Genomic DNA, 15651 nt, shown 5'->3' with positions numbered 1-15651 from the left:
AGTTAGTAATATAATTTAAGTCTTTTGGGGGTTCATTTATGTGCAATGTGTACATATAGAACAATTTGTCGTGCAATTTGGGGCGTGTGTGTGTCGAGATCATTAGTCGTGCTAATCGATGCTTACAATTTGAAAACAATTAAATTAGTAAATAAATTAAATGACTTTTGTAAATCAAGGTAGAAACTTGGGCGAATAAGGGAGCTTTAGCGAAACGTTAAGTTAAAATATGTTTGTGAGTTCGTTTTGGCACTTAAAGGGTTAACGTTTCGCTATTTGTCGAATTTGGCGGAGCGGGAGCCTACCCTTTTTGGAACTTAGGCCGGCCTCCCCCCCTTCCAATTCCTCCTCCACCCATTTCATTTCTTATCTTTTCTTTCTTTCTTTTCTCTTCCAAGAAAAACACACACAAACACATATATATCCTTCCCTCTAGATTTCTACCTCTTAATGGAAGATTAAGCAAGTTTTGTTAGAGGTTTTCACCATCATCATCATCATCATCTTAATAACATATCAAAAGATTGAGTCTTGAAAGTGCAAGGAAACTTCTAATCGGGTCAAATTCGGGTTTGAGCTTTTGGTGTAAGATTGGTAAGCTAAACTCATCCCAAAATCATCATTTATGTTTATTAACTTGATTCTAGTTGATTTCAAGCAAATTTGGGTCACAAATTGGGTCAAAAGGCATTTAGGGTTTTCCTAGGGTTTCAAATGGGTCAAAACAATTTCTAACCTAGATTTGATGTTTTGGGACAAGATTATGATATGGGTTATGTTTAATGATGTTAAAATATGGTGATTTATGCATAAAAATGTGTTTTGGAGTTTCCTTAGTCGATTTTGGAGTCAAAAATCTGCCAGTAGGAGCACGGCCGCTCAGACAGACGCTCAGTGCTTGTGGCTGCAGTTTTCCCATAATACAGATGCTCACACGGCCGACCGTGCGAGCGGCCGCAGTATTTCTGTTCCTTCCCCAACTTTTTCGTTCGGTTATTGGTCGACTTTTAATGATCCAAAACTTGTTTATTGGTCTTATCTTAACATACTAAGGTTAACAAAATTGGTTAAACACATTTCTAAACACTTTGATTTTCAAGTGGAATTTTGGTGCCAAGTCATTGAACCGTGTCTAACCAAAACTCTTTATTTGTCATTTAAATGTTCTCGAATGACTTATAAAACATCTTTAGGGGAAATTGTGGTATAGTATAACTAGTATTGACCATGTCTCGTATTGTGACATATATTGCTAGGTTGTGGACTTTTGACGACTATTGGGCATTCGTAGCTTGATATTAACTTGCTATCGCCGATCAAGGTGAGTTCGTAACTCCCTACTCGTTTGAGATTCGGGCTAAAAAGTGTACAACCTTTGCGTGTTAACTTGTTGTTTGTGCAATTATGTGTTGCCTTGATTGATGACATAGTTCAATTGAGCATACATTTGATTTCCTTGATGATGGCATGACTTGATTGTGCATATGTTGAGTGTCTTGAATGATGACATTATTTGATTGATGGAATTGTTAACGTGTAAATACGTGGTTCTTATATGATTATTGTATGTACGTGTTTGGTTGACTTTTAGGTTAGTTGTGTATATATGAAGGACGATAATACCTTCGAAAGGTTGGAGATGTGTTGGGAAGGATGCGGGTGACCCTATATATAAGCATCAAAGGCCTTTCAAAAGTAGTATTGTACGAAGTATATACACATGGTGTTTGTTTCTGGGTGAACATTGATGGTCATGTACAATTGGGTACAATGAAGTACATTATGTACAATTGAGTACAATGAAGTACATTACGTGCAATTGAGTACAATAAGGTACATTACGTGCAATTGAGTGAAATTGAGGGACATTGATAGTCATGTTTGGCATTATAGAACTTGTTAGATACTTATCGATATCATTATTACTTGTTCTTGTTTACTAGGCGTATTCTAAATACCTTGCGTAGTTCATTATGTGAATACATATGTGAGGGTCATTGATGGACATTGATTGATTATGGATTGTTCGAGTATGATTGATTTATCTATGATTAGGATAGTTGTACATACATGGAAGACGATGATACATTTAATGAGTTGCAGATGTGGTGGGAAGGCTGCGGGTGACCCTGTATACAAACATCTAAGATTCCTTAAATGTAAAGTCGTATGACATGTATGTGCATTGTGCATGGTTGAGTTGATGGACATGATGGATTTGATGACATTAAACAGGTACTTACGTACTTGATGACATTAAACGGGTACTTACGTACTTGATGACATTAAACGGGTACTTACGTACTTGATGACATTAAACGGGTACTTACGTACTTGATGACATTAAACGGGTACTTACGTACTTGATGACATTAAACGGGTACTTACGTACTTGATGATATTAAACGGGTACTTACGTACTTGATGATATTAAACGGGTACTTATGTACTTGATGACATTAAACGGGTACTTATGTACTTGATGACAATATCGACGACAATAGGGGGACAATGTGTGCATGTGCAATAAACGGGTGCTATACGTACTTGATGACAATTGGATGACATGAGAACATTCGAGGGACATTGATGAACATGTTTGACATTTTAGAACTTGATGGATATTTGTTGATGTTGACACTCTGTGTTCTTGTGCATTATGTGTGTTCTAGCTATGGTATAATTGTGCAATGGATACATGTGGGTCCAGGTTGCGCTACGAGCCAACCTATATTGAGTACTTGTGCCTTTTAAGGATTTACTATAAGTGTGTTCCTTGTTCATTAGCTTAGTTCATATTGTGAATGGCTTTGGCATTAGATCCTCGTCATTTGCCCCTACGAACTCACCAACCTAGTGTTGACCTTGTTTAGTACACTTTTCAGGTAACCTTGTGAATCCAAGACGTGATGGTTGATGGATGTTTGCGCTAGAGTTTGGGCTTGGTCTTACATGGATCAAGGATTCATTTGCCCCTATCTGCATTACGCTTTATGTACTTGTTTGTTGATGATGGATTCACCGAATCCCTTTATTTTCATATAGTTCATGTTCTACGATAATCTCATGTATACGCTATATCTTTTCGGTAGTATTTCGAGCCTAGATCGGGGTGTTACAATAAAATATGCCTATTGATAGACATTACTTTCAAGTTTTTCAATATTTAACTGAAAATTTTACTGGCTAATTTCAGGCGCTTGTCAATTTGTAAATGTTGTAATAGTTAAGTTTGAGTTTAAATAGATAATATTATCTATATTTATATCTATACTCCGAGACTAACTCTCTTCCAAATCTCAAATTACAACTCTAAACTACCAAATATACCCCTTTTTCTTATTTATTAATTTAAACATATCCACCTAATATAGATATTAATAATAAAATAATTTACAACATAAACCTCTCAATCTTTGAAATAACTACACTACCTCTTTTAACACCAATTATTTTTACATTTACCACCATTGTCGCCCCCACCCAGTGGCGGATCTAAAAGTTCGAGTTGGGGTGTGCACTTTTCAGCTTTTTCTTTTTGGCTAACGATAGGATAATGAAAATACAATAATTTTTTATGATAAAAAACAGTAGGCATGGGACCCATCCCGCCAATTTTACCATGTATCGCTTAAGCGACTCACATAAATCGACGCAGCCAAATGATACAGTCGTGTCCACATGCAGTTCACTTAACCGACACGCTCGTCAGTTTCAACCGATCGACGCAAGTGTTGGCATAGGTCTAAATGTCTAATAACTTAATACTATGTAATCAGATAAAATTATTATACATCAATTAGCAACAATTATGTTCTAAAATTATAAGTGATTAAAAAATTTATAAAATACTATTTGTAGTCCCTGATACAAATAATGATAAAAAATGATTAAAAGTAAAAAACAAAATTACATAGCGTATACACCACATATTCGGGAGGGGAATGCCTCAAGTTTCCCGACTTAACTAGTCAAGTTGGAAAAATCTTGACCATTAAATTTTAATCAAAGGTCAAGATTCAAAGATCATCTTTAAATCTTGACCTTTTATTATATTTCAATGGTCAAAATTTGTTTAACTTGACCTCTTAAGTTGAAATTAACTTGAGATTATCCTCCCCACATATTCACAATTTCACATATTCCGTTGGTAATTACAATCTTTATATAGGAACATGAAATAAAACTTTATTTAAGCAAAATGAATTTAATCAAATTAAAGGAGTTTAAAACTTTGAATATCTCAGATATGATTAGAAAGTCGATCTGTGAGTCAAAATGAAAAGAGCATCTACTAGTCATAGGGTATACATCACATTTTCCAATGGTATACACTCTTTGTAGTTGGACTAATATAAATAAAAAACATCAAAATTTTACACTTTGGAAATGCTTTTAAGGTTATGCATTTGCATACCCTTTGTTGGCTATTCGTCCGCCACTGGACTCATCATCCGTCACCGTCACCATAACCACCACCTCGCACTGCTACCAACATCGATGCCGCATTACACAAGCATATGACTTGTTTGTGTTAACAGGATTTATAACTTAGCAGTTTATGTATTGGCCTAAAAAAATGTGGCTTCAAGTAACAATTATGTAAATTATCAAACGAAGTACTACATTTGCTTTACTTTTGACTACTAATTTACTCATCAATAGTAGTGTTTTTAACGTCAAGATATAGATAAAAGCTAATGTTTACTTTCACGGTCAATATCACGGTGCGCCATATATTACGTGAACCAAAGTATATATATTGGGCCATGGGTGTTTATTTAATAATTAAATAAAACGAATCTTGCAGTTAGTCTAATCATTTTGGGATTTGTTTGAAGTGGACAGGCTGGACTTAAATGTTCATAATATTAAAAGGTAGGGGCTAATTTTAAAAAAATTAGGAACGTTTAAGGTGTAATAACAGACGTGCTTAGCTTACCACATGTTTGCTGTGTTAACGCTGGGATGTCTTTTTCCACTTTCCTCTTTCTTTTTTAGGTTTCTCTTTGCTAAATGCTAACCACTCTATTGATATGGGCCTACTCTATAAATTATGTCACCACATAATCTTTCACAATAATTGACAATCTTACCCTTTACCAACAACTATTATTCCCTTTGTTCGACTATCAAGTTACAACCAACAACAATTCTTTCCTCGTATTTGAAAAGAGAGAAATGTCACATTTACAAGAAAAAAAAAAGAGATAAATGGCATAGAGGTTGTAGGACCGAAAATTTTTCTATATAGCTTACCATACGAATGCGACTCTTTATTTCATTTGTTTCAGATGTGCATATTTTAACTCAGTATCTATGTAAGTCCGCAACCATTTCCTGAATGTTTAATTAAATTTTGATTCTTGAACGTTAAATTAAGTGTACAATTCTGAACTCAAAATTTAGCAAACATTGTAGAAGTTCTCTTTGTCTCTAACTTTTTATTGACCAGTTAGGAAAATACATATTAGAACAAATTGCTATTTTTACTACTTACTGTAGTAACTAAAGCGCTTTAATTTGACTTTTAATATTAAAGATTTGATTTTCCTTCAACATGGATGATAATCATATCCTCCGTCCAAATTTAAATGTTCTATTTTAACTTTTAAAGTCTTTCTTTTGCAACTTTGACCGTAAATTGTTTCATGTGTGTTATATAATAATTGATGTAAAATATATAGATAGATTGAGCTTTAGATATACTTTTCATTGATATAAGTTTCATTAAGTAATAAAAATACTTACGGTCAAAAATTAGAAAAGAAAGACTCAACAAGTCAAATTGGAACATTTAAATTGGTACGGAGGTATATATTTTACTACTTTTGTGCTATGAATGCTGTTATTATTGCTTTTAAGTATGTCATATGATAAAATGAAATTATTCATGAACACCGAATATTCCTGTTTAAATTTTACATTCAAAATCAAGATACATCAAACTATGAAAGTATCAAACTTTTTAAAAGGCAAAATAATAGTAACAGAGAATGATACCAACAAACAAACATAACCGATCTTTATACAACGAACTTTAACAGAGTTTTCGGCACAAGGGTGTTTTTGTAACTCCATTATATCCCAAACTTTTGAAAGATCAACTTATAAAGGAAAAAGTATACCTTTTAGGAAGCTATCACACTATATTTCCAATAGGGAAATATTAACTAATTATTATATCTGCATTAATGTAATTTTTAATTAATATATGCTTATTACTAAAGCAATATTATAATTGCTTCCTTTTGTAGATTCTTTCATATAACTTAAGAAAGCATCCTCCAACACACCATCTCTTTGTTAATACTTCTTCTTAGGCTCTTAGCTAGCCATTCATCTCCATATTCATTGATTACTATCATCACAGAGAGAATGGATTGTTCGATATGTAGCGCCATGCCTTATAATCTGAGGCCTCCAAGGAACACCATATGCGTAGCTTGTTATGAAGGTGCCAAAAGTATTATCGCCATGACAAACAAGACCGATGATCATAAGATTTCTGGGAAATTCTCTAGTGATCCTTCGGTTCCTAATTCTTCCAAGGTAAAATATTCAAAGTACGTTATTTTATTACGATGTAATCACCTATCTAGTGTACAAGAATAAAATCATTAAAGCTACAGTTTCTGAGATGTCCAGCGTCCATGTGTGATGTGTTATTAAGCCCGTAGGAATATTAAGGTGGTTTTCTTTTAGCTTATAATGGCCGTTCAAAACTATCAGTAAACTCAAGAGTAGCAATAAGCAAGCAAAGTAACAGGACAACCCATAATTTCGGCGGCCCCGTGGCATAATACAAAGTTGTACCCTTCAAATACAATAAGTAAAAAGTTCATCAATATTTTTATTTACCAAAAACTAACGAACTAAACTATTACATAATAATTACAAAAACAGTTTTATGTATATATAAACAACAATTGCATGACTAATTTCAAACAAAAGTCTTTGTAAAATAGAACCTACGATGATTAGTTCTAAAAATATAAACTACGATGATTAGTTCTAAGCAGGTAAAGAATTAAACCACTTGCCTTCCCTAAAGAAAATGGAAACTAGAAAAGGAAAAGAAAATTAGGAGTCGATAGACTGAAACACGATATCAGTCGTTATCGTTAGTCGTTACGGGTAAATTGGGATCTTATTAACATTTGGGCCCATAAATTTGAGATCCCATTACAACTGGGCCCTTAAATTTGAGATCCCATTAACAATTGGGCCCTAAAAGGTTGAGCAGCTTGCTGCCCGCATATGGTAAATTAATTTTAAGTAGAATCATTTTATAAGCAAGTTTTATTAACTAAAACATGGTACGATAATTATAGTGACAAAAAAAAAAAAAGTTTAAAACAAGCCTACCTATTCAATCTTCTGCTATTTGATAGTATTAGTTTTTTTTTTGGTGATCTTACCTTTTTCCGCATCAAAATCATTGTCAGTTTATATTTGCTTTGTATAATTTTTTTCTTGAATTGCATTTTACTAACTGTTTCATGTAAATGATAATTGGTTGGGATTTAATCAATAAAATCTTGAAAATACACAGGGATTTATGAGTTCATTGAAATGGTTGAAAGAGATGAAGAAGTTGGAAGAAGAAAGTAATCAAAAGTTGGCCTTTTTAAGTGGATTTAACGCTGCATTTATAGACCAAATTCATACGGATATTCTTATAAAGCCCGGTGATGATGCTCCTTCCATACCTGCACATAGAGCATTACTGGTATTACTTTTTCCCCCTGTTTTCAACTCATGGGAAATGCATCTACTAATGCAAATAAATATTTGTTTAAAAACCAAAACAACACCAAAATGGTCTAGTAGTTAGGCATTATGTTTCCTCAAATGAGGTCTCAGAGATGATCTAGTGGTAAACTATCATGTTATTTAGAAGAGATTGGGTTTGAAAACCTCCTTCGATAAACAACTTGGGAAATTGGGACATAGCTATGGAAAAGGTCACGAAAATACTTTGGTTAGACCACGTACATCTAAGCAATTGCCAACACTGGTTGTACTAAACAAGGAAAAGCTTATTAGTTTACCCATTTAAAAGAGCTTTCTTTTTTTCACAAAAAAAAAAGAGGGCCTCATGACATTTCCAGGCTTAATTTACACATACTATATACCTAATTATCTAACTTATCTACTTATATCAATCATTCCATCTCATTGACTCTGACACTCTGTTGCTTGTGAATCTTTTCTTCCACATTTAGTAAATTAATATCATATCCATTTAAATGAGCTTAACCTAATTATGACCCACATTATGTAAATACAATTACTATTGATCGAATGAGATTCCGTTATAGATTCAAATTACTGTACAACATATCAAATGGATATGAGTCAATGTCATCTATGTAAAACTTTTAAATTTTGGTGTGGATGAAATTAAATTATTTGATGTCTATCGTATTATAAATACAAAAAGTATAGCGCATTGTTTTGAGTAGCTTCTGTTTTGGGCTTTGGGTATGCTGTATTAAGTGTTATGGGTTAAATTCATATGAGCTATCTAGCCCAAACCAATCTAAATACTGTATGGTTTTGTGCATAAATTAACTATTGCCAATTTATTCAAGCTGGCATACTAAAGAATATATAATTCAACTTTTAGATTGCTAAAATGATAAATGCTAGTAAATAAAATCCTGTAGGTTATTTTACTAACAAAGATTATATAGGCCCTAATCGGGCCAGTTGCCAAGTTGGACTTAACAAATCCAAAGTCTAAACCTAACCTATACTTTAAGTAGTCAAGTATAATTAACCGGACAAACAGATGGCAATTTACTAATTTAATTAATTTATGTAGGCAACACGGTCGAGTATATTCAGAAACATGCTAGACTCGGATGGATGCAAAGCGGCACCAAATGACACCATCAGCCTCCTTGAACTAAGCCACGACGAAGTTGAAGCTTTATTGGAATTCCTTTATAGTGGTGATTTGGTCAAGGAAAAGCTAGATAAACATCTCTATTCATTATCAATCGCAGCAGACAAATACGAGATCACGTTTTTACAAAAATACTGCGAGAACCGGATGCTTGAGATTCTCAACGCGAACAATGCGCTGGACATTTTAGAAGTATCGGATACTACTTGTAACCGCAACCTCAAGGAGACTGCATTAAGTTTTGTTGTTAAAAACATGGAGGATATAGTTTTTGCATCCAGATTTGATGTGTTTGCACTCAAGAACCCCCATTTGACGGTTCAAATTACAAGGGCTTCCTTTATGGAAATTAAAAATCGAAGAAGTGATTTATGAGCTTCAAATAATCCAGACGTGCACTAATTCTAAATAGTAAATATATATTTATATTCAGAGTCTGGGGTGCTTTAATTTTTTGTATATATGATTGAATTATCACACACACTAGCAACTATGCGTGTAAATCCACAAGAAAAGTGTCTTGTTTGAGCCATAAAAGCCATAAGTAATGATTTATCAGAAGAGAAAAAGAAACGAAGAATATATATCTTACAGATATGCATTACCAAAAAAATAATATATTAACGCGCTTTTGGTAATCATATCTTTTTATTCATTCATTTTACTCTTATTTTATTTATATAAAAAATATGTTATCTAAATACCTTTTCCGTCTCACTAGTCCATTTTAAAATTTCAAAGTCAAACTTTACTAATTTTGACTATAAATATTTTTCTTTGTGTTATATAATAATTGATGAAAGTTATATCAATGAAACACACATCCAAAATATTATCAATTTATACAACTTCATCAAATATTATAAAACACAAACAAAAATATATATGGTCAAAGTTTGTAAAGTTTGACTTTAAAAATTTAAAAGTGGGCAAGTTTAATGGGACGGATGGAGTTATAAAAAAAAAAATATATGTTCTGCCACCTCAAGGTTGCGGGTGTTCTAGCTCCACTTGAGACATATGTATGTATATATGTAACATAGTATGTCTGAGCAAATATAAACTTTAGAAAAAAAGAACATCAAACTAACAAATATACGTGTGTGTTGTTGAAAATACAACGTTAAAAGGTTGATATATATGAGAAAAAATAATTAATAATAGAAACTTGCTTTAATTACTTGAAAATCCATATCCAGAAGGCTACACTTGTGTATATGAACATCCATACAGGGATTCAAAGGGGCTTCACTTGGATTAATCTCAAGCTTATTTTTATAGTTTTGGTGTTCTAGTTATATATATATACCATTGGATCTTCATCTTTGAGCTGGTTGCACTAGTAGATTGACTAGTTGATCATCAGTCTTGACGATCATCATCGTTTTCACTCCAATTTTTTATCGCGTGTAAGATTGATTGTTTCACCATCTGTGCATCTATGCTTTCTCCGTTTTCTTCATTCTGCAGGAATTAAAGTACACTTCAACGCAAACAACTGTATATGGAGAATTATACTATACAGAGTAACCTTTTAATTAGGCTTTTCGATCTGTTCATCTCAATGGGTTTCCGGCTCACATATATACTCCGTACGTAGTAATTTCCAAACTTAATTAACCAAGCTCCAAGAGAAAATACTTATCTTAAATTTCAACACTAATTAGTTACGGAAGATCAATTAAACACGTTCCGCATTCTATGAATCTTCAAGATGAATTTGTGATTCAAGTTCACACACATGAAATTGATAAACGTGGATGCATTAATTAATCCACAAGAAGCAAATGGCAGAGAATTGTTAGATGACTACTGTAAACACGTTGTTATGGGTTTTTTCTGTCTAGCTAGCTTGCTGTTTATATTTGTAAGGTAATGAAGTTGATAAGCTATAGTACCTCAGCTGCCACTGCTTCTAGGTGGAAGCCGCCTGTACAGGAAATCTTAGCATCCAACACACTGAGACTCAGCTCTTCAAAAACTTTTAATACGTAAACCAGTAGTTCCGGGGAGCTCGTTTCTAGATACAAATTCACTTGTATACCTTTTTCTATAGCCTCAACGGTTACCTGCAACACATATTTCACATTCAAACATGATTCATAAAGCTAGCTAGGAGAAATAAGAAGATCAAGTGCATGTTTTATTAGGCGGCCTGGCCTGGTCGTTGTGACGTACATATATACAATTAAACCGCTAAACGTCCAACTTCAAAAGTATCAAGTGCTAGTTGAATTAAAAGAGAAGCAATTAACTATCCTCCGAAAATCCAATAACATATGTCAATTAATTAGAAAGAAAATATAGAGGCATACGTACATATGATCTCTCACACTCATATAGATGAGTCTCATGTGTAATGAGAAAGAATATTAGTAGGTATGAATTTTTTTGGAAATAATCTCTTACAAGAAACAAATCATATGTACGTCTTTTCTATTACAAGAAACAATTTAATTAATTAGGTGACAAAAGTTTAGCCTTTCGTCAATCTGCAGCGTTATGGGTTAATGACAACTACGATATGATGTACAACTAATTATTTAATTAGGTTCATGATCGAATTTGTTACTTATTTAATTTCTTGAATTTGAAACTTATATTATATATATATTCAAGGGTCATATACTTGTGTCATGAAAATGAAACCCATAGGAATAAGAATGATAATATATAAGGCCATATATATTATTATATATACCTCTGGCAATGAGTTCTGGTGGGTTGAACTTTGTCCATTCTCTATGTCTTGATTCAGTCTTTGTACTTTGTGTTTGAGCTCTTCAATATACTTGGATGCATCTAGTATGATTGATGAATCACTCTTCTGCAACAAGTATATATATATATGCTATGTAAATCATACATAAAATAAATCAATGATTCTTGAAGATGAAATCAAGAAAACACATATACTATGTAAATCGTTACATGAATCAAACTGCGGATAGAAAGACGAAATCAAGAAAACACTTCTTTTTTTGTATATGCATGATTGAAGCAGATAGATGGAAAAAAAAAAAAAAAGTCTAATTAATTATGAAGCCAATGAATTGAAAGTAGAAATAATCAGAGAATATATATATATATTATTACTGCATGAGACTTTGTGATTGATCTAAGAAGTTGCAGCTTCTCATGCAGTTCAGTTTTTTTGTGCTCTCTTGACACCATGTGCAGCTGCTTCTAGCTTTTCCTCCTCCCTCCTTATTATGAAAAAGTGAATCGGCCAGTACGTACTGATCGAAGATGAGCTCTCAAGTCAATGATCAATCACACATGACTCTGTTATGGTCATCTCTCTCTCTTATATACCAAAATACCAGATACTCCCTAACTAAAAATTAACTTAATCAAAGCTGTACTACTTTTCATATTTTTACAAACCCAAGTCTCTATATTTTAATTAATTGGTTTTTTTGTAACTCGATATTAATTTATTACGAGTAATAATATATTTATATTTGAAAATATGAAGGAAAAAAAAAATTCAATTTCTTTTATTTATTAGTCCTAAACTATTTCAAATAGTCATAAACTACCCTAAGCAAAGGATTGAAGTATTAAACTAACCTTCAAACTTTCTTCGAGAGACAGGAATCTCTGTCAAGTATGCTATTTTATTTCCATTTCAAAGTGTGACGAAATTTTAAAAACTATATCTTTTAATACTCAAAAGTCTATAAGTTTTTTAATTTTTATATAGTTTTAAGATTTGTATCCTTCACTTTTGATTACCAACTTTAAGGATGGGCATGGGACTAGTCCCGTCTCGTCGTTCCGGTACCGAGTCTTGAGTTTTTTAAAAACTTGATACCGGTACCGGTTTCGTTTCCCATTTAGTACCATTTCCCGGTACAAAATCTCGGTACTCTGGTATCAAGTTCCGCGAACTAAGAAAAATGGGTCCCGGTCCCAAGTCTCATTCGGTACCACTTCACGTGATCGGGATTGAGACGGAATCGGGACTTCAGAAAATCTATCCCTAACCAACTTTCCTAAAGAGAGTTTACAAGTCTATAAATTAACAAACTATTCACATTTAAAAATAAATGTTAGATATTTTTTGTTGTAATGAATGGCTTGTTTGATATTCATCCACTACAAAAAAAAAAAAAACCTTTTTAGTGGCACACATTTTTACATGCCACTGTATGGTGGTTTTTAATGGCATATGTCAATGTGTTACTAAAAGATATATGTATTTAGTGGCACTTATAGGTTTGTGTTAGTAATGTACATAGATATTAGTGACAGAAAAAAATATATGTCATTATAGGTGATGAGAATTTGTGTCGTTTAAACTTTTATGCCATTATATGTTAACTTTCTATTATTTCATATTTTCATAGTGATGTTTATCACTTCTCATCAGTATTGTTATATCAACTCTACCTAATCATTATTAAAATTAATTTTCAATCGATACATCCTACCAACAATCCTCATCGCTTCATCATCATTTTGTTTTTGTTTTTTACATCACTATCCAGCCATTTATCGAAAAAGATATATAGATAGATGGCTTGGATTGGTTGGGGACCCAAAACTTTTTCTCTTTTCTGGTCTTTACCGTGTCAGCTAATTGACACACCGAATTGATTTCACTAAATTGACGAGGGTGTCTATCGTGTCACAAAAGTAACATTCGTCGATTTGCAAGTGATAAACATTCACATCTTTTTTATACCAAACTACCAATTCAATGCTCTCCCTAATTAAATACATAACCAAGTTGTACTTCTGCGGATGTTTACAAACCAAAGTTTGCATTTTATGTAATTAGGTACCAAAAATAAAATGAATTAAGCAATGTTATAAAGATTGTAAGTTTAAATCTCGTGGATTAGCCAATAAAATTGGTAGCTTATTGATAAAGTCTTTAATTTTAAATTTTTTTACAGTTTCACCATTTATCCAATCCTCTCTTTTTAACAGCATTGAAATTTAAAGTTATTTGATTGAAGGGATTATTATACGTATAAAAGAATTGAACAAAAGAGATCGAGTCACTTGGTAATCAAATGTTTCTTAAAATAAGGAAACTATATTATATAATTTTTTCCTTTTTGAAGCTGATATATATATACAATTATATTTTATAAACTTATAATTGAAATTAATTCAATTTATAATTCTATGGATATGTCCAAAACGCGTGTCTAGACCTGTGAACCAAACTTACCCATTTATTGATTGAATCTCTATTCATCATTTTTGGTTAAAAAAAACCATTAATTCTCACAGAATCCAAATCTAACACACATAAACATGCACGTGTATGTGTATTCGTACATCAATGTAGTTAATTATTTATTTAGTTTTGATTGGTCAATTATGAAAATTATGAAGAGGAATGGTGATGAGGGCACGTACATTATTAAAAGAAAGGATATCAGTGAGACTAGACAATGCCACAATGCTAACACGGGAAGACTGACGAAGAAGAATCATAAGCTCGTGATTCTTGTTTGGAGTGAAGGATAAAAAGTATATCGATTATCTTTCACTTGTCATTTATTTGCATATGAATGCGGATTACTCAATATTAATTTTCATAATTCAAAATAACTATTTATACATACATAATGTAATTGTATAATACTCTATCAGACGTCAATAATGTTGGTCATTTTAAGTATTGGTCTGATATGATGTGAATACGGCTTACTTAATTAGTTAATCAAAATTAAATATATGTCGCCATGTCGGATTAACCTTAACTTTGAGTTTACACTTGCGTGAATTAGCTCAAATATATATGTCGCTTGATATATGTTTGGCACAAGCTTTAAAGTGTTAAAAACTTTGTTTGGATGCAACTAGTTTTAGTTATTATTTCAAAGAAAAACCTCTAAAAGTAGCGTTTCAGGATTACCTTTTCGATTAAGCTTTTAATATTTAAAATCTACATAAATACCTCTTGAAGTTGCAGCTATAGCTTCCATACCAAACACTTTTAAAATTTAAAAGTTACAGCTTACAACTCTAACTAAAAGCTATATCTTATAGTTCCAAATACAAGCTATGGCTACTAACTACAACTACTTTCGCCAAACATACCCATAGCAAAGGTCAAGGCGGCTGCGAGAATGCTTGAACTCCTATTTATGGCCTAATTTGATACGAGTATATGTCTCCTTTTTTATTTATACTTTTTACGTACCGGCCTTTTCTTGAAAATCTCAAATGGGTCCTTCTTGTAATTAAACTTAATCACTTAGAGCAAAATGTATAGAATGATCGATGTGGATCCATAATTTATTTGATTGTTGATGTGGTAATAGTACGTGTATGTGATCATTAGATGTATCCATTACGACGGAAGCAATTGGCAAAGATAATCTATACCCTAGGGTATCTTGCACACCCAAGGGCAATGGTACATCGTGGCCCATTTATCTCAATTCCTTCTACTTATTGTGAACCAAAATGTATTAAGCGCACCAAACTGTAAGGTTATAGTGGGGTTAGGCAGTTAGGGATTTAAACTTAACGGAGGGAGTAAATGATAATGATGTATATAAGGATGTGGCATCCAATAATTATTGTTGATATAGTTAAGATTTTATATATATTTTTTTTGAAATGTGAATTTCGTTGTAAACTTCGTGTCGTGATTCGACAGCGAGAGGTCTAGCATACGTTGTCTTAAGCGGGTCCGCGTTAGAGAGTTTCCTCGAAATATAAATGTCTATTTCAAATACCCGATGGGGGGACCCCTACTAATCCGTCCG

At 32.7% G+C, this 15651-nt stretch overlaps 2 protein-coding genes across 2 annotated transcripts; one reads left to right on the top strand and one right to left on the bottom strand.

Annotated features, from left to right (window-relative positions):
* The first annotated feature begins 6332 nt into the window (after positions 1-6332).
* LOC122606211 (BTB/POZ domain-containing protein At3g56230-like) lies at positions 6333-9373 on the top strand. The gene is made up of 3 exons (XM_043779169.1): positions 6333-6552; positions 7556-7732; positions 8831-9373. The coding sequence occupies exons 1-3, from the start codon at positions 6379-6381 to the stop codon at positions 9287-9289; spliced, it is 810 nt and encodes a 269-aa protein (XP_043635104.1). The 5' UTR covers positions 6333-6378; the 3' UTR covers positions 9290-9373.
* Positions 9374-10258: 885 nt separating this feature from the next.
* LOC122605799 lies at positions 10259-12328 on the bottom strand. The gene is made up of 4 exons (XM_043778755.1): positions 12011-12328; positions 11616-11741; positions 10813-10983; positions 10259-10378 (listed from the first exon to the last, which is right to left on the bottom strand). The coding sequence occupies exons 1-4, from the start codon at positions 12086-12088 to the stop codon at positions 10277-10279; spliced, it is 477 nt and encodes a 158-aa protein (XP_043634690.1). The 5' UTR covers positions 12089-12328; the 3' UTR covers positions 10259-10276.
* Between the last annotated feature and the right edge of the window lie 3323 nt (positions 12329-15651).

This window comes from Erigeron canadensis, chromosome 6 (genome assembly GCF_010389155.1).
Source record: "Erigeron canadensis isolate Cc75 chromosome 6, C_canadensis_v1, whole genome shotgun sequence".
NCBI classification, from domain to species: Eukaryota; Viridiplantae; Streptophyta; class Magnoliopsida; order Asterales; family Asteraceae; genus Erigeron; species Erigeron canadensis.
Note: the sequence above shows the minus strand (reverse complement) of the source record. Positions and strands in the feature narration are given on the sequence as shown.